This window comes from Ambystoma mexicanum, chromosome 3p (assembly GCF_040938575.1).
Source record: "Ambystoma mexicanum isolate Mex_15411 chromosome 3p, UKY_AmexF1_1, whole genome shotgun sequence".
Taxonomy (NCBI): domain Eukaryota; kingdom Metazoa; phylum Chordata; class Amphibia; order Caudata; family Ambystomatidae; genus Ambystoma; species Ambystoma mexicanum.
This window is the reverse complement of record NC_090925.1, coordinates 31,821,320-31,849,133: the sequence shown is the minus strand read 5'-3', so window position 1 is coordinate 31,849,133 and position 27,814 is coordinate 31,821,320. Positions and strand designations below refer to the sequence as shown.

Below are 27,814 nucleotides of genomic sequence, written 5' to 3'. Positions count from 1 at the left end.
TCTGCACAATTGCTTATTCCAGCTAGTTCCACGTATATCCCTGTAAGATCGCGATGGCCAAATGGCTCAATGACTAATGCAAGCTGGACCTCTGGTCTGTGATGATGATCTTAGAACCTCCATCAGAGTGTCCCACCAAGGTTAGAACAGGTAGAGTCTTCCAGGTTCCATTGCCTCCTAGTATGACCTTGCCATGCGAACAATTGCTCACTCAGAGGCAGGGTGTGAGCATTGATACTTTCTTTAAATGCACAGTGGACTGTGCATGTCTAGCTGGAGTAAGAGCAATGCACTCACTCTTAACATTTTAGATACACGGGGGTTACATGTATTTATATGGTGCTTGATGCTTTATGTCTCTTGCTTCTAAGCACTCTAAAGCAGAGGTGTTACCGTTACCCAATTTGGTGGTAGAACATCTAGCGAGCTCTGAAGAAGGAAGAGCTGGGATTCGAACCTGTGACGGGTGTCTTTCACAGGACTATCTCATAACTGACCGTGCAATCTTCCAGGCTTGGATGGCAGTGACCGACTAGGACTTTGTGTGGACAACGTTATGGACGCCCTGCATAAGTTTCATTTTAATTATTTTGTTCTATGCCATATGATTAATCATGACAAAAGGTGTTGGCCAGGCATTGCTTCCAATTTAAGGACCAACCATTCATCCATGTATATGCCTTGTATTGGGCCGACTAAGTTCTACTTTTGTAAAGAGTGCAGAGAATGACACAAGGTTTAGAAATATTATTTCGTAAGTAGACTATCCTTTTTGCTGTCAGGTCCCACATTATGTAACCTGTGAATGCAGCAGCCATGTCAGAAGGGTACATGCAATTGCACCCCACCAGCAGGAAACGATCACAGTGCAGATGGCTGTAGAGATATGGGCATGGGTCTTGGAGTCATTTGTGTGTTGATTATTTTGTCAGCAGGGTTTTCACGTGCTGTCATGCAGTTATCGTCCTAATAACAGCGTGCGATTATCTGTGCATTCATGATGGCTGCTAATGATTCTTCTTTTTTCATCAGGTCTGGATCGCTTGGGATTGGGAATGTGATGCTGGAACACCTTGATGTCTTGCTGCGCTGCTGCCAATGGTTCAGATGGGAGGACCCCTGGTTCTGCCAGCGCTGGCTCTTGGAACCTTTGATATGCGGAGTTCATTTGTGGACACTAGCCTTCCCCAAAGAGTAGTTGGCGTGATGAGCCTGCTGCACCTTCTCTACACCGTGCCACTTGTAGCTGCATTGGAAGGTAAACTGAATGGCCTGCTGCCCTGATCACTCATCCATCCCATGCATGACCCATGGGGTGATCAGATATCTCGCTTTATAGGATAGAAATCCGAGGACCATCTACCAACTGTAGATTTAGTGCAGTAATCTTTTCTCTCATGCAAGATGCATATGTGCCTAATGGGCATGGCCTTTGACCAAGCCCAATGGACTCTTTGCCTGAGACATGGCATACCCCATAACCCGGGCACCCCAAATGCACCCAATGGGCCACTGACATGGCATTTGTCAGTGTTCATTGCCCGATTTCCTCAGTGTGGTCTTCAGCCATGCCCCAAGTCTACTAAACTCATTTGTACTTGAGCCATGGCGAATTGTCACAAAGCTGGGAGCAGGTTATTTGGCCGTGCCATTGACCTGCTAGTCACCTACAGAGGGCACCAGAAAGAAATGGCGAGTGGTCACTTTTCCCAGGGCATGGACTTCGGCAGTGAACATTCCCCACCAATCCCATCTGTAGTGGCCACTGGGCACGCCCACCACCATTGTCATTGGTAACCGGGCCTGGGACATGGCCTTCATCTCTTTCCTAGGCCCCCAACACCATTTGTAATGGGCGCTGGCCATGGCCTGTGTCCATCTCCAATGGTCACTTTATGTGGAGCACAGATGTGGAACAATGCTCCATGAACCTTAAAGTAACTTTTTGTAGTCAGTAGGTCTGGACCAGGGCCAAGTCCCCTGGCTCCTGGTCCCAGGAAATGCCCTCTGTGCATATCCTGCATCTATACCCAGTAGCACCATGCTCATGGCATGCTTTTTGGGAATGTACCTGTACCCTCACAGCATTATGTAGTGACCAGTGGCAATGGCTTCTCCCATTTAAAACATGCCTTCATTACTTCTCCTGTGCCATCACTAAATGTTCAAAATGAGCGGAGATAAATTCCCGTATGCACTGGCAATACATTTCCCAGTGGGAGCAAATGTCCTCATCCTGCTTTGTGGTTATCAACTTTTTGATGTTGTATTGTATGTGTGTGGAAATAAAATACTTCAGCCGCTCTGTAATTGATCAAACATTAATAGGCATAGTCTAGGCCACAGCCAACACCCAAACCTAACTCTAAGCACACATCCATGACCACAGATACTAGCTGAGAACAGTCTCTAAATGTACATGATTGTGTTGATTGGGAACCATTGGCACCTGCAATGCCTTAACATTACTCAAAGCGTGGGGGGGGGGGTTAAAGCAGGCCAGGTTCTACTTTGCTGTAAGAGCACACAAAGGTGGAGATAAGAGAGAATTCATGTGTACACTAGGGTACAGGGTGGCAGTGGCATCAGGGTGGGGCGGGATGACAACAGACAAGAGATAAAAGGTGTAGACTGTCTTAGCCATGACATGAGTAATGATACACAACAACTTGGACATGCATCTGCTTTATGCTGTCTTGGCATGTGACTAGAAGGCATTTGTATCAATTAGATGTTTATCTGCACAATTTAGGTCAATCCCAGGTAATGGTTTGAATATTTGGGTATTTGGTGTCAAAACAAGGCAATGGTGTGAATCCTTGACTTTTCATGGAAACAGCTGGTGTGTGATATTAATAGACTTGAAAGCAAGTGAATAGAGGAGAAAATGGTGTCAATAGCTGGTTTATGGTGACTTGCTGAAAAAGTCATATAAAACCCCCAAACTAGATTTAGCAATTCTTGTGTTTGATATTGTATAAATCAAAGGAGAAACAAAGCGACTTAGAGTGATATTACTGAGTTTAGCATACTGCTGTCCAATGCAATGTCCTTTTCCCATTGTAATAAAGCACATGGTGGCGATGGGTCGATGGTCTTCTGTGCTTATGTACACTTGGAGCAGCAATTACCATTGTGATAAGGTTGGGCAGTAGGTTATTTGTACTCACTTGCCAGCTCAAGATAGTATCTCCATATATCAACATGTCCAGGACATTTCAAAATAATCTGTCTAGAAGTCATTTATCACATGTTCAGAACTGATTGACAACTATCATTGATTTTGCTTTTGGGTAAAATAATAACATGCACAATGGTGTCTCCTCATTATGACAAATGTTTTAAATGTGTGCTACAGACGGGGGAAATTACTCATCAGTAATGGCGATCGCCCCGCTAGTCAAAAACGACTGCAATCTAGAACAAATTCAGGGGTGTGTTCAAAACCACTTGAAAGATGTACACAATAAGGGCCTCATTACACGGATGGCGGTAGGGATTTACCGGTACCGGTAAAAAACCAGTACCGGTAAATCCCTACTGCCTTACTACGAGGTATGCAAAAAGCAGGCGTTAAATCCCCCAACCCGCAAAGGGACCTCGGAGCTAATTATGGCACCGCAAAATTGCGGTGCTGTCATTAGCGCCTTCCCCATTCCCATAGAGCCCTATGGGGCAGAAATGGGAATGGGGAAGGGCAATGGCGGAAAGGGGATTTACCGCCCCTCCAACCTTGGAATGGGGCGGTAAATCCCATTTCCGCCAAGGCGGTGCCGGTATTTTACCGGCATGAGCCATTGCACTATTAGCGCCATGGCTCACCGCCTACCGGGTAATGGGGCCCTAAGAGTAATGCAGTACGTAAATGAAAAGATACGAGTTAGCGTCAGTGCAGGTGACAATCTTTAGTGGCAATCTTCATTGTGTCTGAAGAAACAGAGACTGTAGCCGGTGCATTTCGGACCATTAAGTCCATCCACAGGGCGATCTCTGTAAGTAACACAAAAACGATCAATCAAAGACATGTATCTAACATGTCACTGTATGCACAGGCATTCAGTTATGCTTAATGTCTTATACACAGCTTGGGTTATTGATGAGTCAGACCTGCTCAGCCTGGCATTACTGTCACCACACAAGGATCACATTGAAAAATAATTGAACAATCAGAGATCTGCATACAGTATGAAAAACCTCTGAAAGTTACTTTCAACATTCTAGTATGTAATTATAGCCTAGCCCTCTATTGCTGTGTGAATACAATCGCCACACACGAGGTCTGTTTTAAGGATAATGACAACAGGTTGCCTTGTTATTGTGACATACAGACTGGGCTGCCTTTTTCATGTCCTGCCTCTCAAGCAGTAGGGCTTGACAGCATCTCTTGACACTTGCAAGGTGTTTGAAACCTGCACCGCCCTCCCTCCCCCCACAAAGGATCCTGTTGCTGTCAGCAGCCAATGAATGGCGCAGTGGGGGGGGGTGTGGTGGAGTGGGGCCTCATCAGTGAGTCTGCTGTAGATTGCTTCTGTCTGTGAAATAGCAATAAAGAGTCAGGGAAGAGGCGTCCGGAGCTCCCTGCCTGTACACACCCGGGAGTAATGAGTGCTGCACACCTGCTCAAGTGAGATACACGTCCCCAGGTGTCTCAACATAGTAAACTCTATTGTATAACAGTGATGTGAGGTGTCTGCTAGCGCCAGCTGTCTAACTATACCACAGTGACAGGTTTTATCCCAATATGCATTGTATTCTTCAAAATATATTGATTGGGAACAAAATCCCATCCTTTTCTTGCCAGCGTGTGTTTCGAGCTATGTGCTCTTCCTTAGGGTTAGTGTACGTATTCTGCTGGATCAATATATAATAACACAATAATACATTATTCTTTCAACATGATAATTCGAGTCAAAATGAATGTAAAGAAATATACATTCCAAATTAATATAAAGGACAAAAAAGGAAACACAAACCATAGGAAACAATATACAGTAATATGCTTGTCTTCATTGTATTTGGACTTACATCATAATATACACGCTTTGTTTGGATTAGTTCATCCTCCTGAGCACATGTCTTCTTAACTAATTGCCTTATTCTGAGCTATGTATAAAGTGTTAAGATACCGGACTTACAGCGGACGCTGCTACAGAGAGCAACAGACGCCAGGGCGCGTATGTGCCTCGCGCTGTCCCCCCCTCTCCCCCTCACAGTGCCAGCTGATTAAGGTGGTGGGGCTTCCACTCTCATTGAATGGCAAAGATCCACCCAGTGGGGAAATGATAAATAGTGTCTTGCAAGTCTGGGTACGACCAGTATCATACGTGCATTGAGGTCAAACCAGTTCTGCAATGAGGCCAATATGAAAAGCAATATGTGGAGACGTCACTGCCAGGTGCTGTTGACTCATAGCAGGCTATGGATACGCGCCACTTACATTTCCAGCATAATGATGCCTTGCTGAACACCTGAGTGACAGCCCAGTGGCAAGTGGGCCGAGGAACAGGCGATTCACACCATGTTACCCCGATTTCCCACAACCTCTCGTACACACAGTTCTTACCATTAGCCGCCGCCTCTGCTTTAGAGACAGTCTAATCATCAGGGCACTGCCATGAATTATTTAAGTCACACGGTTACTAGATATTGATTGGAATGTGTAAATAACATTCTAAACCACAGACAACGAGTTCAGAATTGGAAGTCACTTTGGCTAGTTGGACTGTATCTGATTATACTCACAGTTATTGGCTGTGGTTGAAAAACCATGACACACTCGTGTATAGGCGCGTTATAAATGCCATATCATATCATACTAATTTCATTTTTGTGTTTGTTTACTGTTGCAGAAATGCTTTTAGATACAACTACAGAGACGTCTGAGATCGGTTGGGTCACACATCCAGAAGGTGGTGTGAGTACTCAGTTCATATATGTAAACATATTGGTGTTTATGATTCTAACCAAACCGTGAAGACTGGGCACGCTGATGAACCCCAGACTCATCCAGAAAGAGAGTTGGCAGTCTGAGAGTGGGCATTAATGTGGGCAGCAGGGGCGAGGGGGCCGGAGTCTGAGAAGTCCTGCCAGCGCTGCTTTTCCATTGTACTATGTTGTCATGTTGGGTGTATGGGCAGTAGCCATTGTTACTGCCAACAACATGCCTTTATTAGGCAGAAACCACAGGTATGGGCAGACAAGCAAGAACACCCATTATTGAATGCCCAGGTGAAATGAGCAGAGGTGCCCCACCGCCAGAGGCCGCCCTCAGCTCCCCGGCAGACCAGGCCACACTCATTTGGGAACTTGTCCCATACATGTATGCTCATCCCGACACCCCAGTTTCTTAGGATGCAAACACTGCCCAGGACTAAAGCTGTGTCTATCTGGTCTAATTATGAATGTTGTTGGCGGGAGCCAACACTCCCCCACCACAGTGCCAGAGGGTCTTTTGGGTAACAGAGATTACATATAGAGTGTCAGATGGAGACAGTCTCCCTGCATGGCATGAAGAATGCAAACACTGCATGTCACACCTCTGCGCCCCCTGGCATAGCAGATATGCCCCCACTTGCCTGGTGCAACAATATCATGTCATTGAATGTCTGCCCTAGATTACCTAGGGGTGGGAAAATATGCCAGCCAGATGTGATGAATGCCAGCAATCCCTCCCTTCCCCCACCAGGGGCACAGCAGTCCTAATTTAAATGTGCCCAATTCCACAGTAAATGTGTTAAATCTGTCAGAAGAGTCTTTAGTGTAGGGGGAGTCATGCTGGATAGTCGGTGGTGTTACTAAACTGCTAGCCAAGGGGTGCAAATGCAACTCTTAACTGGATGTTGTGTCAATGAACCCTACGCTGTGATGTAAGGGCAGAGGTTAAAGATTGTGTTCCAGAACACTTTACAAGCAAATTGCTCGCAAGGCCCAGACATGTTCTCTAAAGGCCTTTTTTCTTTTGCCAAGTAAAAGAGGAATGATTTCATAGAAGCAGTGAGCCAACAGGTAAGGCCCCAAAGCTGCCCATGTACCTTGCATTAATTCACATCAAACCGTAACTACAGGTTTACAAACTTGCAAACATGTGTACAACATTCTAACTACTGTAAACGATGTATTATCCTGCACTTAAATAACCTACACATTCTGTTATCTGGCATCTCCTATTGGCAGTAATGGAGAGGGTCAGGTTAAAAAAAATGCTAGGTCGAGTTCCGGGAAACAGATCATAGGGCCCCCTGGCTTTCTTCTCCTGCTTAACAGACATTTGATTAACTGGCACATTTGTTTTTCTGGTATCATTTATTTATTTTTATTTATTATATCTTCATTTATAAAGCGCACAGCTGTCCTGGGGCATCGTGGCGCTGTTACAAGCGAGTTTACTTGACATGGAAATACAGTGGGCACTTGGTTACAGTCATTGCCAATGTTCCAGGGAGACAAAGAGCGTAGGTACAGGGATTAGTTACAGTGATATGAATGGTTATCTCGAACATTCTTGGTTCAGATTTACTTGAATAGGATGGTTTTCAATGATTTTCTGAAGGACGTGAGCGAGGTTTCCGCTCTTGATTTAGGTGGTAGTGAGTTCCAAGATTTTGGAGCTAGAACTTAAAAACTTGAACCACCAGCTCTGACTCTGTTGAAGTTGGGAATAGAGAGTTGGTTGGTGTACAGTTCCCTTTTAGGTCTGAGTGTCTGGACTTGTAGTATTCGGTCGGACAGATAGCTGGGGGCTGACTGGGAAATGCATCTATGTGTAATAGTGAGGGTCTTCAACTGGATGCGCTCTTTGACAGGGAGCCAGTGGGCATTCTGTCTAGCTAGGGAGATATGCTCCCCCCTGGGTATGCTGAGAGCAGCTCTCAGTGCGTTGTTTTGGGTAGTTTGAAGTTTTTTATGTATCTGGCAGAGGTGCCTAGGAGGAGGACGTTACAATAGTCCAGTTTGGCACCTATGGTGGCCCTGGCAATGATGAGACAGTTTTCGGTGGATAGGTGAGGTTTTACAGCATTGATTATTTTGGTTGTCAGTGTGGCTGAGGAGGAAATATAGCTGACATGTCTATCCATGGACAAGGTTGAGTCTAGGTAGACTCCCAAAGTTTTTACAGCTGTGGAGACTGTGATAACAGAGCTTTCAATTTTGAAGTTACTGTATTTACTATCCAGTTTGTTGAGAGTTTCTTTGGGGCCCACTATAAGGATCTCCGTCTTGTCTCCATTGAGACAGAGGCCATTAGCTGCAATCCAGGCCTGGATGATAGCATATGTGCTTTGTAGGGTTTTGAGGTCTTGCTCATAATCCCCAGATAACGGGAGAAGAATTTGTTTGTCGTCAGCATAATTAGTGAAGGTTATGCCGGATTGTTCTAAGTCGTTAAAGAGGGGAAGAGTGAATAGGTTGTATAGTGTGGGGGAGGTGCAAGATCTTTGTGGTACTCCGTAGTTAATAGGGGAAGGGGTGGCTGAGGCTTGATCTAAGAATACCCTCATGGCTCTGCCCTCCAAAAAGGATGAAATCCATGTGGTGGCCTCACTGGAGAAATGTGCCGAGTTGATGAGGTGTGTCTCTAGGATTTTATGGTCAACCAAGTCGAACACGGCTGACAGGTCGAGGAGCAGGAGTATAGCGCATTTGCCTTTGTCCATATTTCTTAGGAGTTGACTTTTTAGATCGAGCAGCGCAGACTCTGTGCCATGCCTTGGGCGAAAACCGGACTGTCTTTTTCCAAGGATGCTGTGTAGTTCTAGATAGGCTTATATCTGTAGATACGCAGCCTTATCCAAAATTTTCAGCAAGAAAGGTACAGTTGTAATAGGCCTGTAGTTGTTGGGTGAGTCTGGGTCAAGGGTAGGTTTTTTTAGTAGTGGCCAAACCCATGCTTCCTTGAGAGAGGATGGTACCGAGCCTGTGGCAAATGATGTGTTAATAAATGCTACGATGAATGGTGCTAGGGATGCAGCACAGTCTTTGATTATATTTGCAGGACATACGTCACCTTTACAGAGTGAAGGTTCTGTTTGTTTAATAATGAGTAGAACTTCTGGGGTAGTTACCCTTCTAAAGGTAAAAGGCGGTATTGGGATACTGTCAGGCTGGGTGACAGTCTTGGAGTATGGCGTGGTTTGGTTTATGTTGGGGGGCTTGGGTTGGTTGTCATTGTTGGTTTTGATTTTTTTTGGAGTAGCTCAACTTTGTCTAGCAGGGCCTTCTTCATGGCATTGCACCAGTTCTCGTCTTTGACCGTTTGGTGTTTGGATGTAGGAGGAATGACTAGTTCATTGAAGATAGCAAATAGCTCTTTCAAATGTGGTTGGGCATTTTCAATTCTTGAGTTATATGCCACAGCTTTAGCATTGGCTATAGCGTTTTAGTCTTTTTTAGAGATAGCTAAGTATGAGTCACGTGAGGGAACGGAAGGGCAAGATTGCCATTTCTTTAGAGCATGTCTTGTGAGAGTTTTCAAGTCGCGTAGCTCTTGGTTGAACCAAGAATTGGCGTGGAAGAGTTTTTTGGCTTTTTTGTTCTCTAATGGAGCAATTGTATTAATAACTTCTTTAATGGTTGTGTTGTAGAGTTCGATCAATTCTTCAGGGCTATTTGACATAGGTGATGCTAATACTGAAGCTTCTAGGAGTCGGCAGATTCTTTCTTTGGTGAGTAATTTTTTGGATCTGGCTAGGGCCGCTGGCGTGGGAAGGGTCTGTGTAGTTGCTGCGTTAGTTGGGATGTAAAAGTGGATGAGGTGGTGATCCGTCCTCGGTTGAGGGGTGTTGGAGCTATTGTCTACTCTGCAGTTGTGGTCCGCTAGCCAGTCTAGTATACGACCTTTCGTGTGAGTGGCGAAGTCAACTTTCTGGGTGAATTGTGTGTCCTGAAGGGCTTTGGCAAGGGTTTTACTGTGTTTGTCTTTGGGGTCACTGAATCCAAGGTTAAAGTCACCTAGGAGTATGGATTTAGTGTTTGGTTTGAGGTTGTTACCTATGAGGTGTAGGAGGTTGTCTTGGAAGTCTAGAAGCGGGCCCGGGGGCCGGTAGATGAGGTGCATCGTCATGGTGTCATTGGGTGTGAAGGCAATCTTTACTGATAGGGTGTCAAAACTTTCAGACAATGTGGATTTAATTTGTCTCGCTTTAAGAGTTTCTTTGATTATCAGGCCGACCTGTTGTGTTGTGTGTTGGTCTATCTTGTCAGAGGATGATGTACCCGGGGGGAAGAGACTGGCATATATCTGGTCCGGAAGCCTCATGTAGCCAGGTTTCTGTGATGGCTAGAGCGTCTAGCTCAAGGTCAGTGATGAGGTCATGAATTTCTGTGGTGTGGGCCGGCAGTGATCTGGCATTAATTAGGGCAAGTTCGATATGAGAAGGCTCATGTGTGGGTTTGGAATTGGTAGTGTTGTTGTGGTGTGAGGTTCTCAGCAGTTTGGATTTAGTGGTGGGGTGAATGTGGTGGGTGAGGGGGGTGTCCCCAGCATGTGTTTGAGGGACTTGGTGTGCGCTGTGGCTGTGCGGGCTCCTAGTCCAGTGTTTCTTATGTGCACTGGTAGTGTGTGCGATGTAGTAATGGTGCTGGGTTTGGGCCTGTGGATGGCTTTGGTGGGTGGTAGAGCTAAGGGGCGATATGTGTGGCATTCATGCGTGCTTAATGCAGGCAGGAACGCGGTAGGTGGGTTGGAGTCTGAGCTGGGAAGCCTGTTAGGTTTGAGAGAGGCCATGTATAGAGTTTGGTGTAGGGGGCTGCAGATGGACTATGTGGTTGGGCTACTAGCAAAGGGAGTTAGTCATGCGGTTGGGCGTGCTGGAGAGCAGTACTAGAACAATATAAATACGGCTCTCAAGGCAATTACTAATGCACTTCTCTATGCAAATATCAATGAATGCAGCTCTCAGGTAATTACTAATGCAGTTCTATGTGCAAATATCAATGAATGCAGCTCTCAAGGCAATTACTGATGCAGTTATCTATGCAAATATCAATGAATGCAGCTCTCGAGCAATTACTAATGCAGTTCTCTGTGCAAATATCAATGAATGCAGCTCTCAAGGCAATTACTAATGCAGTTATCTATGCAAATATCAATGAATGCAGCTCTCAATGCAATTACTGATGCAGTTATCTATGCAAATATCAATGAATGCAGCTCTCGAGCAATTACTAATGCAGTTCTCTGTGCAAATATCAATGAATGCAGCTCTCAAGGCAATTACTAATGCAGTTATCTATGCAAATATCAATGAATGCAGCTCTCAGGCAATTACTAATGCAGTTCTCTGTGAAAATATCAATGAATGCAGCTCTCAGGCAATTACTAATGCAGTTCTCTGTGCAAATATCAATGAATACAGCTCTCGGGCAATTACTAATGCAGTTATCTATACATTTGTCAGTGCCGTTCTCAGAGCAGATATTAATACTAAGTCATCAAGCGGTTTGGCTGAACTTAGAGGCAGTGATTAGAACATTGGATGGACAGATACAAGTGACGCTAGACGTGTGGGTATCATTGGGGTCCCAATGCTGCCAGATAACAAAGCTTCTTAATATGTTTTTAAGCTTTTTCACTTAATTTATTGTGAGATAAAACTATCCTATCACTTCTGCTGGTAAAAAAAAAACAAAAAAAACAATACCAACATTTTAAAATGCAACACAATGTCTGTTACTATGTTTATAACTCTATAATTGTATTCTTTTAGTCATGTTGGGGGCTTTTTTGTTTTTCCGTCACTCAACTGAGAAATCTATTAGCCAAAGGACGTCCTAACACCCTGGTGGATGCCAGCCAGGAAGCCAGTTCTGCCCACCCGTGCCCTCACGACTGTTCTTTCAGCATTGTTAGGTCTGGTTAGCAAGAGCTTTAGCTCTCTCCAGAGCTTCTGTAGCTTCTGTTGCAGAATTGAGAGGGCTGCAGCGTCAATCAGTCAACAATTTTGAAGGCTCTGTTATAGTGTCAGACATTTTGTAGAAACCAGTGCAACTGTGTGAACTGGGCATATAGTTGTAAAATGTTGTTTTGAACACCAAATTTTGTTTCACTGCTTCTTCATACGTTGATGTTCGCACTGCTGTTCTCTATTATAATGTTTTCAAAAAAAGGTAGCAGGCACTCCTCTGCAGAAAGAACATGGCATGATAACCTGTTCTGAGATGAGAGTTTGCAGCACACACATTTTGCTCACTGTACCTTTCATAGATGGGAAATACCCATTTGCATATCAGTCTTTGTCCCACCCACATGGGTAGACCAGCACCGAAATGCTATGGCAATTCCTCTCTGAACAAGAGTACCAACAGCAACCCCATAAACGTGTTTCAGCCTTGTTGGGCCTCATCAGTGAGGTGGAGCTGTGCCTCTCTGAGCACAGTGAGCAGGGAGTCCACATCTGTTTTTCCGCCCAGGTAACTCAGGGTGACCAACCCCAGGTTCCTTGCAACTTTTTTTCAAAAAAGGTAGAAAGAACATCTCCAGAAAGAACATGCCATGATAACCTATTCTGTGGTTTTTCCCACTTTGAGAGTTTGCAGCCATCGCTTTTTGCTCACTGTACCTTTCATAGATGGGAAATACCCATTTGCATATTAGTCTTTGTCCCACCCACATGGGCAGTCCATCACCAAAATGCTATGGCAATTCCCTTCTGAATAAGAGTACCAACAGCAACCCCATACACGTGTTTCAGCCTTGTTGGGCCTCATCAGTGAGGTAGAGCTGTGCCTCTCTGAGCACAGGGAGCAGGGAGCCATGGCTGGGTTCCCCCAGGGAATTCTTCCGTTAACTCCTCTGGAAAGGCCCATTTATGAAAGCATGAAGGCAGACCTCCTCATTACGTTCTGTAAAACCCAAGAACAGTATCTCAATTATCTCAAGAGCTTCAGAGAGCTTGGCAAGAAAAGTGGGCAGACATTTGAAGCGTTCACATATCTGGGCTGGTGAGTGACTGGTAACAAAGTTGACACATTTAAAGGAATGGACAATTTGATTGCCTCTGAGCATGTATTGAAGCATTGTGAGGTTGACCTACACCAGCATCTTATGGACAAGACTATCCCAGACCCTAGGGAGATTGCAAAGGCTACCAAAAGGTTTGTGAGTACTCGAGTCCAGAAAAAGACTCAGGCGAGCACACCCAAACCGGAAGAGAAATCAGCAGACAAAAAAGTAAACAAAGATGGGAAGGACAAAGGTCCAACCCAATCCTATTCGAAGTCAGGTCCCCAAAAGAACAAAGGGAATTCCCAAAACTTTAGTTTAGCTGTGCACACTGAAAAAAAAGAGCACATCCACCCCTAACAATGCAACACCTGCGTTGACACCACCCAAAAGCTTTTTCGTGTTAAGGAGCTGGGCCATAGGACATGGAATCCTTCATGGTGAATGTTGGACTCATGGAAGGGGCCATCATTAGTGTGGGCAATTTAGAGAAGGACTTCCCACTGGCCTCCTGTATCAAACGTGACAGAGATGGTGAGTATGATAAGTTAGCATGTGTACCCATTGTTCATGATGTGTGGAGCATCATCATTTGATCATGTGACTGGTGATCTATTAGCTGCATCATAGTCGGGATCTGGATTGGTAGTCCTCTAAGGGATTGTGCTGCATGATCGGTGCATCCAATTGGATAGTAATGATCTTCTAGATTACTTTGATGGTGAAGCATCGGCATCGGCTGTGACATCAGCTGCATCGTGGCTTGATGCATTTCTTCCTGTCTGATGGGTTCTTTCCTCTAAATAGCCTGGCGTCTGTGTTGCTCCACGTTTCTGTTGCTGGCAGTTGTAAGATCCTGCTCCGTTGAATGCCTTACCGCCGAATGCCCATGCAGTTTCTTGTGTTCCCCGTGTTTTCTGGAGTCAGCTGGTACTACGGCTGGTACCACGGCCTGTCTTCATGGGGCTAAGGTTTTGCCCGGAAACATCTCACCTGCAGGTATGTCTCGCTTGGTGTAGTGGAGCGCCACGCTCCAATTTTCTTTTTTCTAGGTGCTTAATTCCACAGCGGCTGTGCTCTTTATCGTTAGATGTCTGCACCCAGGTCCGGGGCTACAAAAGCCTCCAAATACCGTAATGAATGCTTCCTACACCCCGACACTGCCTAAATATGATACTATGACCTCTAATCCTGTGGCTGCGTTGACATCCCTTAAGGGGGATCACCTATCCGAAGTATTCGCTTTAAGTACACATAGGAGGCAGAGAATCTGTACTGAGAGAACCGAGTTGCCTCCTGATATCAGTGACACCCTTGACAAAGCCATTGATTTTCCTAAAATGTGTACAGATCTGCCTCAACAAATGAAAATACCAACAGCCTCCGGGGCCACTAAACTGGAAAATCATTCAGAAAGTAAGGTTGGATCTTTGATTATGATCTTTATTGTAACACCTCCTCGGGAAGAAGGGTATACCAAGTTTAACCACACTTCTCCCATGTACTTCAGGACAGGCTCTGAGAGAAGGAGTACTTCCGAGTCATGGAGACATTCCAAGGCTACAATTATTATAGAGTTAAAAAGATATGACACTCCTTACGACTTTGATGTTTGCCTGGCTTCTCTAGACTCATTTGTTAAGAGACATTACGTCCACAACACTGAAAAATGCAGTCAATGGTCTCTTATGACCCACCTGCGGTACACCCGATCACGGATAAAGTGAATTGCTCCTCCCAAACAGTCTTGCCACCCAAGAATGTAGATAATGATTCACAAACTACATGGGATTTGCCAACCGATACAAGTTTTGAGCCAATGTCATCATTGATAGCAGCACCATTGGCTCCGACCACCGCAAGAAACGTGCGATCACAGATCCATAATCCTGCTTCTCTCACATCCATTGGCTCTCTTGTTGATCTCATCCGGATGGCACGCCTAGATCTATGAATCCTAGACCTCGATCAGCCAACTTGCGAGTCTTTGCCTAAGACAATCCCATATGACAATGCCCGAGGAATGATATAGTAGAGATCTGGTACTGGACCATAGGAACTTTATTATTTCTGGGAGAGAACCGTAGCTCTATGAAATAAAGTACTTGCATGGCTTTGCGCAAGATCTGGGCCATGGGTAGTTCCATGCCCCGACCTAAAATTCCTGCATAGAATAGAACTTGATGATTGGTGTGCCCAGAGGAACAGGGACTGTGTGCTGGTGGGGTGCGGAACTAGCAACTTGCTGCACTTTTTAAACTGGTGCAAATACCTGCCTGTGGGCTTCTCGAATTTAGGACTAGTAGTTTGACACTCAATTGCCATCTGAGAATGTAAAAGGATTTGTTCCATTGTTTTCCTTTCTCTTCGTTGTGCTCTGTTATTTATGTATTTTTTCTTTGCAAGTGGTGTTTTCTTTGTAGTGCTCTGAGGCCTGCGGGCATGTAGCATTGTATAAGAATTCAAATAAATAAATAAATAAAGGGTAGATGTATGATGAGTCAATAGTTGGCTATGTCATCTAAGGTGAGTGTAGGTTTCTATATCAGAAGGAGGATCTGTCCTGTTTTGTGTGAATCTTCGAAGTTTCCTTGCATGGGGGATATGTTGATGGTGTGTGCTTCACTTGTGATGACCTTCCCAGCAGCGGAGGGAAGGATGTCCTCTTTGTAGGTGATGGGTTTGCCTACTGGAAGAGTGTCTGTCGGGTCTGTTGGTGTAACTGTTCTGAATTTGCGCCTTGAAACACTTCTGTGTAGGCGCGTTACAAATGCCATATCATATCATATCAATTCGGTCTATATTGATAAGCTGCGGTCTCTCAGTATCTTGCCTGATCTTATTTATTTTTACCGAGAAGAAGTTGTAGGTGGCGCTGCATATGTCGATGGACAGCGATACTGCAGGGTCGGGTAGGGGCTTGATGCAGTGCTTCACGGCTTGGAAGATCACTCTACATTTGTTGGGTCCTTTCGTAAGGGCTGTTGCGAAGTATACGTATGAGAAAACACACCTTAAAAGGATAAAAGGATAATTCAGAGAAGATGAAAACGTGCGTAAAAGCTGAGTGGCATAACATAACATAACATAACATAACAAACCAAATTCCTGTCTCAGTAGCAGTCAAAACTCGGTGTGTACACTGATGCCACGCTCTCAATGACTCGCCAAGTCAGCGCTGTTGCCTCCTCAGCTGCCCTCACGACTAAACTAATAAATACGGTAAAACCTTACCGATCCATGTCAATCTGCCTCTCCATTGCTAGAGCCACAATTGGAGCCAAATTAGATTATTGTAACGTCTTGTTTGCCGGCACTTCCTCCAAAAACTTGAATCGACTCCAAGTGATTCAAAACAATGTGCTTAGGGCTCTCCTCTTTATTCCCAAAAGAGAGCACATATCCAGCGCCAGACAAAAAGCACATAGGCTGCCAGTCAGAGAAAAGATGCTCTTCAAGACATTGGGCCTCATTACGACCCTGGCGGTAAGGGGTTAACGCCAGCGTTAGCTGCGCCGACCCCTTACCGCCAACTACGAGGTCCCTTAGCGCCATGGCGCTTTTAACACCTGCTTTTAGCAGGTGTTAAAATCCATGGCGCTAAGGGACCATGGAGTTAATTACGCCACCGTAATTTACGGTGGCGTAATTAACGCCTTCCCCACTCCCATTATGCCCTATGGGGCAAAAATGGGAATGGGGAAGGGTAAATGGGGATTGGGGACTTACCGCCCCGCCGACCTCGGAATGGGGCGGTAAGTCCGCCAACCACCATGGCGTAAACGTAGTTTACGCCATGGTGGTAAAGTCACGGCCCAGGCGGTAACTTACCGCCTGGGTCGTAATGAGGCCCATTGTACTTAACACACAAATGCCTCTCAATCTCAGCCCCCCCTTATCTGACATAAAAACTCACCAGAGCTACATCAGCCAGACCCATTAGGTCACTTCACTCCAAAAAGCTACAAATCCCCAGCTTCAAAAGGGCCAAAGCAGGAGGGGCTTATTTTACGTTCCTTGCTCCCAAGTACTGGAACGCCCTGCCCACTACCCTGCGAAAGGAGATATACTATCTAGTATTCAGCAAATCACTCAAAACCAAACTCTGTAACTAGCTCACCCAAGAGGGTGTTGTGCGGGGGTAGGGCAGTTCGCATATTCACACTGCGTTCATGAGGAGGTCTCCTGCCCTCGCTAAACTCTCTCTCTTACTTCCTCCTATTGCAAGGAACCAGGCACCTCATGCCATCCGCTGCCATCTTAGCAGATCTCTCTGTCATCTTTTCTCCCATCTGTTTGACAATAGGTTCAATGTAACCAAGAACCGCAGGCAGGTGGTCCTGTCCTTCTCTGCGTACCCAAGTAAGCACTGCTGTGTCAGTGCCACGAAGCCCCAGGGCCGATTTGTGCGCTATATAAATTCAAATAAATAAATAACACACCCTTAAAACTCTATGAGATGACATTTTAAAGGTCTATAAAGTAGTCCCTTGCCATCCCTGAAGTATATCGTTGAGGAATGACACCTTACAGTTTGATTCAGGGAAGTTTGTAATGTGCATAATTAACGAGGAGCTGAAGTTCTGAAATCTTTTCAACATCCTGCAAACTATATGAACGTGACATGTCAGGGGAAGAGCTAACTCACATGCATGGCATTCACCTGACATGGATGGGGCTAAAATGCCAACCGAAGGTCCAATTTTCAACGTGTGTCACAGGTCTGCTTGGACAAATTAAAGCAAATCAAATGAGTTCTGGTTCAAGTTTCTATGATCTGCATAGAATTAGTCCATGATTTTAAGCCATTTGGGGATTATTTGAAAATGAGGAGGTATGTAAAATGAGCACACATACCCAAAACATATGTCATAGCTTTTGGAACTATGTAAGCACAATTTTGACTATTTTGATGGTTTCACCTCTTCAACCTGAAGCTCACAGCACACTTCATCACCCATCCCAATCACACCCAGACCACATCACGTGGCCTTGCAGGTGTGGCCCTCTGGGGGACGTTTCATGCTCTCTAGTCGTCTTCTCCTTTTGTGTCACCATTGTCCGCTTTGCACGAATTCCACTGTGTGCTCTGTCACTTCTGACAGCTGGATGGGCAATCCCAGACCTTTTTGTCTGGGGAATGAAAGTTTACACGGTAACCCATAATAGACAAACACGCCCCCATACTTCAAGGGTACTCTGGGGCACAACTGCAGTCGATCCTTCAAACACTTAATGACACTTTTCAGTACACTTTAAAATATTAGACACTTCCCTCAAGCTATCACAATTCCCATTGCCAGCTTCCAACTGATCCTTTTCCTGTCCAAACATTTAATGTGTATATCACCCTGCTTTTTATGTGTATTTTGCTCTGCTCTTTAAGTGTATATCACTCTGCTTTATATGTGTATTTCGCTCTGCCTTCGATGTGTATTTCGCTCTGCCTTCGATGTGTATTTTGCTCTGCCTTTTATGTGTATTTTTCTTTGCTTTTTACATCTATTGCTCTCTGCTGCTTGTGTATTCGCTCTGCTTTTTACATTTATTTCAGTCTGCTTTTTATGTGTATTTCGCACTGCTTTTTTGCGTGTATTTCGCTCTGCTTTTTACGTGCATTTCGCTCTTCTTTTTGCATGTATTTTGCTCTACTTTTTACATGTATTTTGCGTGTATATTGGTCTGCTTTTTATGTCTTTTTCGCTCTGCTTCTTTTGTGTATTTCCCTCTGCATTTTACATGTGTTGCACTCTGCTGTTTATGTGTATTTTGATCTGCTTTGTACATGTATTTCACTGTTTTTTAAGTTGTATATCACTCTTCTTTTTGTGCGTATTTCACTCTGCTTTAGGTGTGTATTTAGCTCTGTTTTATAAGTGTATATCGCTCTGCTTTTTACATGTATTTCGCTCAGCTTTTTACGTGTATTTAGCTCTGTTTTATAAGTGTATATCGCTCTGCTTTTTACATGTATTTCGCTCAGCTTTTTACGTGTATTTAGCTCTGTTTTATAAGTGTATATCGCTCTGCTTTTTACATGTATTTCGCTCAGCTTTTTACGTGTATTTAGCTCTGTTTTATAAGTGTATATCGCTCTGCTTTTACATGTATTTCGCTCAGCTTTTTACGTGTATTTAGCTCTGTTTTATAAGTGTATATCGCTCTGCTTTTACATGTATTTCGCTCAGCTTTTTACGTGTATTTAGCTCTGTTTTATAAGTGTATATCGCTCTGCTTTTTACATGTATTTTGCTCGGCCTCTTATGTGTATTTTTCTTTGCTTTTAATGTGTATATCACTCTTCTTTTTGTGCGTATTTCACTCTGCTTTAGGTGTGTATTTAGCTCTGTTTTATAAGTGTATATCGCTCTGCTTTTTACATGTATTTCGCTCAGCTTTTTACGTGTATTTAGCTCTGTTTTATAAGTGTATATCGCTCTGCTTTTTACATGTATTTCGCTCAGCTTTTTACGTGTATTTAGCTCTGTTTTATAAGTGTATATCACTCTGCTTTTACATGTATTTCGCTCAGCTTTTTACGTGTATTTAGCTCTGTTTTATAAGTGTATATCGCTCTGCTTTTTACATGTATTTCGCTCTGCTTTAGGTGTGTATTTAGCTCTGTTTTATAAGTGTATATCGCTCTGCTTTTTACATGTATTTCGCTCAGCTTTTTACGTGTATTTAGCTCTGTTTTATAAGTGTATATCGCTCTGCTTTTTACGTGTATTTAGCTCTGTTTTATAAGTGTATTTAGCTCTGTTTTATAAGTGTATATCGCTCTGCTTTTTACATGTATTTCGCTCAGCTTTTTACGTGTATTTAGCTCTGTTTTATAAGTGTATATCGCTCTGCTTTTTACGTGTATTTAGCTCTGTTTTATAAGTGTATTTAGCTCTGTTTTATAAGTGTATATCGCTCTGCTTTTTACGTGTATTTAGCTCTGTTTTATAAGTGTATTTAGCTCTGTTTTATAAGTGTATATCGCTCTGCTTTTTTTTTTTTTTTAAATATATTTTTATTATTGTTTTCTTATGTTTTTTGCATTTCAACAAGTTTCAAATAATGCATGTCAATCACAGTAATGCTTGTATCTTAAGTCGTTCTTAGTGTTGATGAGCTTAAACAGGCAGAAAAAACAGACAACGAAAAGGATAACTTGCACATAGGTACTAAATTAACACTTGTGCCCCCCCTGCCCCCCTTACCCTCCCCCCTCCCTCCCTCCCTTCCCCCTTTTCCCCCCCTCCTTCCCCTGGTTTTGCTCAAATATAGATATGGTCGAGTCCTATCAAACAGTTTGTGTGGTGCTTTTTTTTTTTAACTTTACCAAATGAGATCTTTCGTGTTGGGTGTAGTGCTTAACTTCTTATTCTGTTAGCTATTCTGTGTGGGCTAGCTAGCTAGTGGGGGCAGCTTTCTGTATGTTTCTTGCTGCTCATGTCAGTGTGTGTCTGTTGCTTCGTCTCATGGTATCCCTGTGCGCTGAGTAGAATTCTAAGAAGGGCAGCCATATCGTATTTATGTTCCTCTTAGATTCCTGGATTGCTGCTGTGAGGCTTTCCATTTCAAAGATGGCGTGCGCTTTAGTGACCCAGTCGTTCTTTGTGGGCAGGGTTGGGGATTTCCATTTTATTGTCAGACAGACCCTTGCTGCTAACATTAAGTTGCGGGGCATGTGTTCAAGTATTGCATTGGAATCCTCTCCGTCTGGCTCTACTCCGAACAGGACTAGGATCGGAGTTAAGTTCCTGTGTATTCCATCTATGGCTTGTATCCAGCCCAAGACCTCCTTCCAGTACGTCTGCACTACTCGGCAGCTCCACCATTGATGCCAGTAATCACTGGTTTCACCACATCCTCTCCAACAGAGTGGAGACGTACCGGGAAACATCCTGGACAGTGTTTGGGGAGTATAATGCCATCTGACCAATAAGCGTGCATTGTGCATTTTGTATTGGACTGAGATGGATGATGTCCACACTGCTCTATAAAGGGTGTCCCAGGTTTTCGGTTGTTCAGTGAGGCCTAACTCTTGTTCCCACCTGGCTTCAGATTGGGGGCGTTTCAGACTACCCCTCGTGAGCAAGGCTTTGTACATGCGTGAGATCAGGCCTTTCATTGTTTGGGGGACACTTATTATCTGCTCAAATGGAGTGAGGGGGCGTTTTAACTTTGTGCCCCACCTGGCATCGTTCAGGGCACTTCTTAGCTGCAGGTATAGCATAGGGGTCACCTCGTTTCCACGCATTGGTTCTCTCGCTTCTTCGTACGAAATAAAATTGCCTTCTCTCCACATTTGGCCCACCCGCGACAGCCCTGCGTCGAGCCAAGGCTGAAAGTGCTGTACCTCTGCTATGAGATCACGGATGGGAGAAGCCCAGATGAGACTGAGAGGGGAGGGCCATGTTGTGACACGTTCCATTTTTCGGGAAGGGCGCCATAGAGACCATAAGACCTTCAGAATTGGGTGTTCTCTTATCCTACGGGTCATTGCTGGTAGAGGAACCCACATCCATTCTCCCAACGTGACTGGTGCAAAAATGTCGTTTTCTATGGCTATCCATTGTTTTTCGGGGTTTTCCCAGAGGTGGTCTGATAAAACTCTGAGCTGTGATGCCCTGTAGTACTCTTCTAAATCTGGGTATCCCATACCCCCTGCGTCTTTGGGTTGAATCATTGTGGAATATGGAATTCTTGACTTCTTGTCAGCCCAGAGATATTTTAGGAGCGCTCGTTTGACTTCCGCCATGAACGGCTCCGGTATTATTATGGGGAGGGATTGAAACAGGAACAATAAGCGAGGTAGGATGTTCATTTTTATGGAGGTGAAGCGGGCTGCCCAAGATAACGGTAACCGCGTCCATCTACGTATGTCCGCTTGGATGGTTTCCCATAGTGGGACGTAGTTGGCTTCGAATAGGCCTGATATGGGAACCGTTATGTTTACGCCCAGGTATTTTACAGAATGGGACTGCACCAAGAATCCCCAGTCCGCCCTCAATCGCTCCAGAGCTGCGATGTCAGGTTTTAGTGGAACCGCAATGGTTTTTTGCAGGTTGGCTCTAAAGCCCGAGAGAGCCCCATAACGGAGTATCTCTTGAAAGAGGGCTGGTATGGATTCAACGGGTCGGGTGAGGTATAATAAGATGTCATCCGCAAACATAGCTAATTTGTATTCCTCTCCTCCTCGTGGAATTCCGTGAATCAGGGGGCTTGATCTTATGGCCTGGGCAAATGGTTCAATAACTAATGCGTATATTAAGGGGGATAGCGGACAACCCTGCCTCGTGCCCCGTGTTAGGGTGAATGACGTCGAGGCGACACCATTAATAGATACTCTAGCTTGAGCAGAATGGTAGAGTGCTTTGGCCCCTTGGATCCATGTGTTTCCTAGGCCGACCCATCTTAGTACTGCCCGTAAAAAGGGCCACTCCACGCGATCAAACGCTTTCTCGGCGTCGATCGATAGGAGCAGGGGGCCTTCTCCCGCCTCTCGCAGTGTCGCCATGAGATCCAGGGTCTTCCTGATGTTGTCCGCTCCCTGCCTTCCCCTTATGTACCCGACCTGGTCGGTGTGGATTTGCTGTGGCAAGACTACCGCCAACCGTGCCGCTAGGACGCTAGAATAGATTTTGGCGTCTACATTAATAAGGGAGATAGGGCGATATGATGAGCATTCCAGGGGGTCTTTATTTTCCTTTGGAATTACAATAATTATGGATTCAGTAAACGATTTAGGTGCCTGGCCCGTCTCCAAAATTGAGTTAAATAATTTAGTAAGGAATGGGGTCAAGGAGGTACTATTAGTTTTATAGAAGGCTGGTGTGTAGCCGTCTTGTCCCGGCGCTGAGCCCGCTTTTAGGTTCGAAATCGCTCCCTGAACTTCAAAGGTGGTGATTGGATTATTTAGTACTCCTAGGTGTTCTTCTGTTATTGTTGGTCGGGGGAGAGCGGATAAATATGGATGTATAGCCGGGGCATGCTCATCTCCTTCTGTTGTGTATAGTTCTGAATAGAACTTAGCAAATCGGTTGACTATGTCCTGTGGACCAGTGAGAAGGGAGCCCGATTCATCGTTAATCTTATGGACTGCCCTTTCCGCTCTTTGCTTTCTAAGTCGGTTCGCTAGCATTGTGTGGGCCTTATCCCCCTTTTCGAAGAACTTCTGCTTTAGGTACTTAAGCTGCGTGAGTGCCTTGCCCTGCCATATGTCTCTCAATTCTCCCCTAAGTCCCTTGATTTGGTCAATTAAGTCTACCTCGTGAGTTGGATTCTGCCTCAGAGTTTTCTCTAAAGATGTTATCTCTGTTCTCAATTCCCTCTCTTTGAGCTGCCTAAGCCTTTTTTTGGCGGCACCCTCTGCTATGAGGAGCCCCCTAATCGTGGCTTTTCCTGCCTCCCATACTGTGTTTAGTGGCATGTCATTAACATCATTATCTTCAAAATAATTAGTGATGGCATCTGCCAGGGTTTCTTTAAATATTGGATCTCTGCACAAGAAGTCATTACAAATCCATCTGCGCTCGGGTGTGGGCGATGGGCCGAGGTCTAGCTCTACAGTGCATAAGTCATGATCTGACCAGGCTACAATCTCTATGGTGGATTTCAAGATAGCACTCTCCTCCTCTGCTCCCAATAGTATATAGTCTATTCTCGAGAACGTTTGATGCGGGGGTGAGTAGAAGGTGTATTCCTTGTCCTCTGGGTGCGTTGTGCGCCAGGAGTCAATTAGGTGATGTTCTCTTAACAAGCTTCGAAATCTATCGCCTTGTAAGTGGCTGGGGGGATGGACATTCTGTGCCACAGAGAGCCAATCCTTTTCTCTTCCTGCCACTACATTGAAATCTCCCCCGCAAATCAGGGTGCCCTCTCGCCAGTTCTCTAGGAAATCGAGCAATGGTTCGATAAAGGCGGACTGGGCTTGATTCGGGGCATATACAGAGCAGAGAGTAACCTTACGTGTTCTCATCCTGCCTTTCAGAGCTACGAACCTGCCCTCTTTATCTCTATGTATGTGGTCTATTTGGAGGCTCAGGGATTTCCTATATAGTATTCCCACCCCTCCTTTCTTGCGCGGGCCTGATGCCCATATTGAGTCTTCCATGTCCCTGCCCACAATTTTACGTTCTTCCCCTTGGGTGTATTTCGTCTCTTGGATGAAAAGAATATCAACTCCGGATTGTTTAAATTGACGAGTTAACATTGATCTTTTTTGAGGGGAGTTGAGGCCCTTAACATTAAGGGAACCGAAGACGATTCCATAAGTCCTAGCCATACTGACCAGTATAGATCTTGTGTTGTGCCCCTTTTATCTGTAGCTTTTGAGGTAGCTTTATTTCCCACACCAGTTTTTGGTTATTGCCATATTGAGGAGGATCCCCCCTTTGTAAAGTATTGTAACGTTTCAATTTTTCTGTTCTATAGGATTGCTTGTTCCCCCCTCCCTCCCTTCCCTCCCCTCCCCTGCGAGATGCTCTCGGGAGCATCCCATTTGTGTGGGAATGAGACGCCCTTTTCATAGAAGGGCCACACTAAAGGGGCCCCTCTCCAGCGATATTGCATATTTTCAACCTAAAACTTGAACAATTAATGCGGCCTGCTTAGTGCAACTATTAACTTATATGGGTCCATGGCCTTAACTTTAACATGACAAATGTCCAATCAACTATTAGCTTGTGGTGCTGAGGTGGGTAAGATCGAAGCCGGCTTTCCCTCGTGGGCCTCGAGAGTTGCTGTACTTATGCATTCCATCAGTGTTTCTCAAGGAGTGTTAAGTTTCTTGAATTTCCATTTGGATTGCGCTCGTCCTCGTCGTGGTGGCTTTGGTGCTGAATCGCGCAATGGGCCTGTTGGTTCTCTTCTGGGCTCGGAATTTGCATCACCCCCCGAGACCTGCAGGTGTTTTAGAGCTCTTTCTGCTTCCTCAACCGACGTGAGCCTGAACTCCTCACCATCGTATTCGAAAGAGAGCGAGAAAGGGTGTCCCCAGCGATAACGAACTCCCTTTTCCTGCAACCACCCCGTTAGGGGCCGACATCCTCTTCTTTTAGCCAGGGTCATTGCGGATAGGTCCTGAAAAAGTTTAACCTTTGAGCCCTCGAAGTTTATGGTGTCCTTGTTTCTTGCCTTTGCTAGGATTTCTTGCCTTTGCGTGTAATAGTGGCATTTAACAAGGACTGAGCGGGGTCCGCGCGGTGGGCCACCCGCTCTGTGTACCCTGTCGAATTGCATTGCTGGAGGGTTTTCGCCCTCATAGAGAGATAGAATCAGGGATTTTATTTTGCTTTCCAAGCTGGTTGGGGTTTCCCCCTGCGTTTCCTCGAGGCCCATGATTCTTATATTGGTTCTCCGCTCCCGGTTTTCCAGATCGTCTATTTTGGACTCTACGTCTCGTTCCTTCTGCTCTAGGTCTTGGAGCCGAGCTTCGTACTGCATGGTGATAATGTCCCCTGATTGCTGGACATTCTCCACGGCGTCCAGCCTATCTTCTACCTTGGCCATTTTTGATTGGAGGTCTGTTACAGTTTCTGTGAGGCTTGTCTTTATCGACCTGATCTCCCCGAGAAGGAGGCGAATGTCGGATTTTGTGGCACTATCACGGTCGTTACTCTGGTATCTCCGAGGTGCTTTGCGCTTCATTCTGCTCCATTGCCCCGTTTGAGCGACTGAACCTGCGCAGTGTTGCCAGGGTGGCTGGATCCAGTTTGTGCGTGGAGTTTGGCAGGCGTTTGGTGTTGTCTTGGAATGGGTAGCTTTTCAAAGTGTATCTCTATATTTTGTGCACACGTGTCGCAGGGGGTTGAGATAATTCTGCAAGGTTCTCTGGGCGTTGGGGCTTTGCGCCACTGTATGAGAGTGCTAGTGCTCTGTCCATGCGTGTCGCTGGGGGTCTCCGCCCAGCTTGTCGAAAGGTTTGGAGCCTGAATGGAGCCAGGAGCCAATTTGGGATGTGATGGCCACCGGTGCTTTATTATTTGAGTGCGTGAGAGTGTCCACACGCTTTCAGCAATCTGTGGTGGCTGTGCAACGAGTTAACGTGTGGCTCTCATGCTGGCACAGTGAGCACCTGGGCTATGAGTATTTGGGGGCTCGAGTTTTGGTGTTCTGTGGAGAGCTCTTCCCTGTGTCCTGCGCTCGCTGAACCAGCCCTGCAGGGTTCCCCCAGGTAACGCGGAACCGCAAGTCTTTCGCTACGTGTGTCGCCCCTGGCCTGTTTGTTAAAGGGCATACAGCGCGACCTGAGCCGGGAATCCGGGTAAGATGGGATGCGCGCCTCCAGCGGATCCGTGGGGGGAGGGGCGGATGGAGCTACGGGAGCCCGTTCCTCACTTTTATGGGCTTTCAATCGCGCCCTCCCGCACTCCTTACCGGGTATCCCTTGCGTTTCTTCTGCTGCGGCCGGTTTGTGGCTCGTGGCTGCAGGGCACTTCGCTCTCGCCCGCCTCGGGATGTTCTGAATCCTCGGCTTCGATTAGTCGGCCGCCATCTTTGTTGTTGGTGTGACGGCTTCGAGCGTTTTTCTTCCGGGACCGCGTTTACCGGGAAGACGCTTACGATTCTTCTCCAGACTTCCTCCGCTTCGTCCCTAAATGTTCATGTTCGGTCCCGTACACTTTTCGCGTTGCGTTGGGTCTTTCTTGGGCGATTTTGTTCAACATTCGTTGTCGCTGGAGAGGGAGACACGGGCTTAGGCTGCCTGCATGTCTGCGCCCCCTGGTGGTCTCCATCGCTCTGCTTTTTACATGTATTTCGCTCAGCTTTTTACGTGTATTTAGCTCTGTTTTATAAGTGTATATCGCTCTGCTTTAGGTGTGTATTTAGCTCTGTTTTATACGTGTATTTAGCTCTGTTTTATAAGTGTATATCGCTCTGCTTTTTACGTGTATTTAGCTCTGTTTTATAAGTGTATTTCGCTCTGCTTTAGGTGTGTATTTAGCTCTGTTTTATACGTGTATTTAGCTCTGTTTTATAAGTGTATATCGCTCTGCTTTTTACGTGTATTTAGCTCTGTTTTATAAGTGTATTTAGCTCTGTTTTATAAGTGTATATCGCTCTGCTTTTTACATGTATTTCGCTCAGCTTTTTACGTGTATTTAGCTCTGTTTTATAAGTGAATATCGCTCTGCTTTTTACGTGTATTTAGCTCTGTTTTATAAGTGTATATCGCTCTGCTTTTTACATGTATTTTGCTCGGCCTCTTATGTGTATTTTTCTTTGCTTTTAATGTGTATTTTGCTCTCCTTTTTGTGTATATTTTGTCTGTTTTTTACATGTATTTCCCTCTGTTTTTATGTGTATATTGCTCTGTTTTTACGTGTATTTCACTCTGCTTTTTACATGTATTTCGCTCAGCTTTTTACGTGTATTTAGCTCTGTTTTATAAGTGTATATCGCTCTGCTTTTTACGTGTATTTAGCTCTGTTTTATAAGTGTATATCGCTCTGCTTTTTACATGTATTTCGCTCAGCTTTTTACGTGTATTTAGCTCTGTTTTATAAGTGTATATCGCTCTGCTTTTTACATGTATTTCGCTCAGCTTTTTACGTGTATTTAGCTCTGTTTTATAAGTGTATATCGCTCTGCTTTTTACGTGTATTTAGCTCTGTTTTATAAGTGTATATCGCTCTGCTTTTTACATGTATTTCGCTCAGCTTTTTACGTGTATTTAGCTCTGTTTTATAAGTGTATATCGCTCTGCTTTTTACGTGTATTTAGCTCTGTTTTATAAGTGTATATCGCTCTGCTTTTTACATGTATTTCGCTCAGCTTTTTACGTGTATTTAGCTCTGTTTTATAAGTGTATATCGCTCTGCTTTTTACGTGTATTTAGCTCTGTTTTATAAGTGTATATCGCTCTGCTTTTTACGTGTA

At 45.0% G+C, this 27,814-nt stretch overlaps 1 protein-coding gene across 1 annotated transcript in view; it reads left to right on the top strand.

Moving 5' to 3' along the window:
* LOC138580098 (ephrin type-B receptor 5-like) overlaps positions 1-27,814 on the top strand; it is a 761,617-nt gene that overhangs the window by 64,180 nt on the left and 669,623 nt on the right. Inside the window, exons 2-3 of the mRNA XM_069650378.1 lie at positions 1,033-1,258; positions 5,850-5,914. Coding sequence (XP_069506479.1) covers positions 1,099-1,258; positions 5,850-5,914 — 225 coding nt within the window. The 5' untranslated portion in view covers positions 1,033-1,098. The remainder of the gene's footprint in view (positions 1-1,032; positions 1,259-5,849; positions 5,915-27,814) is intronic.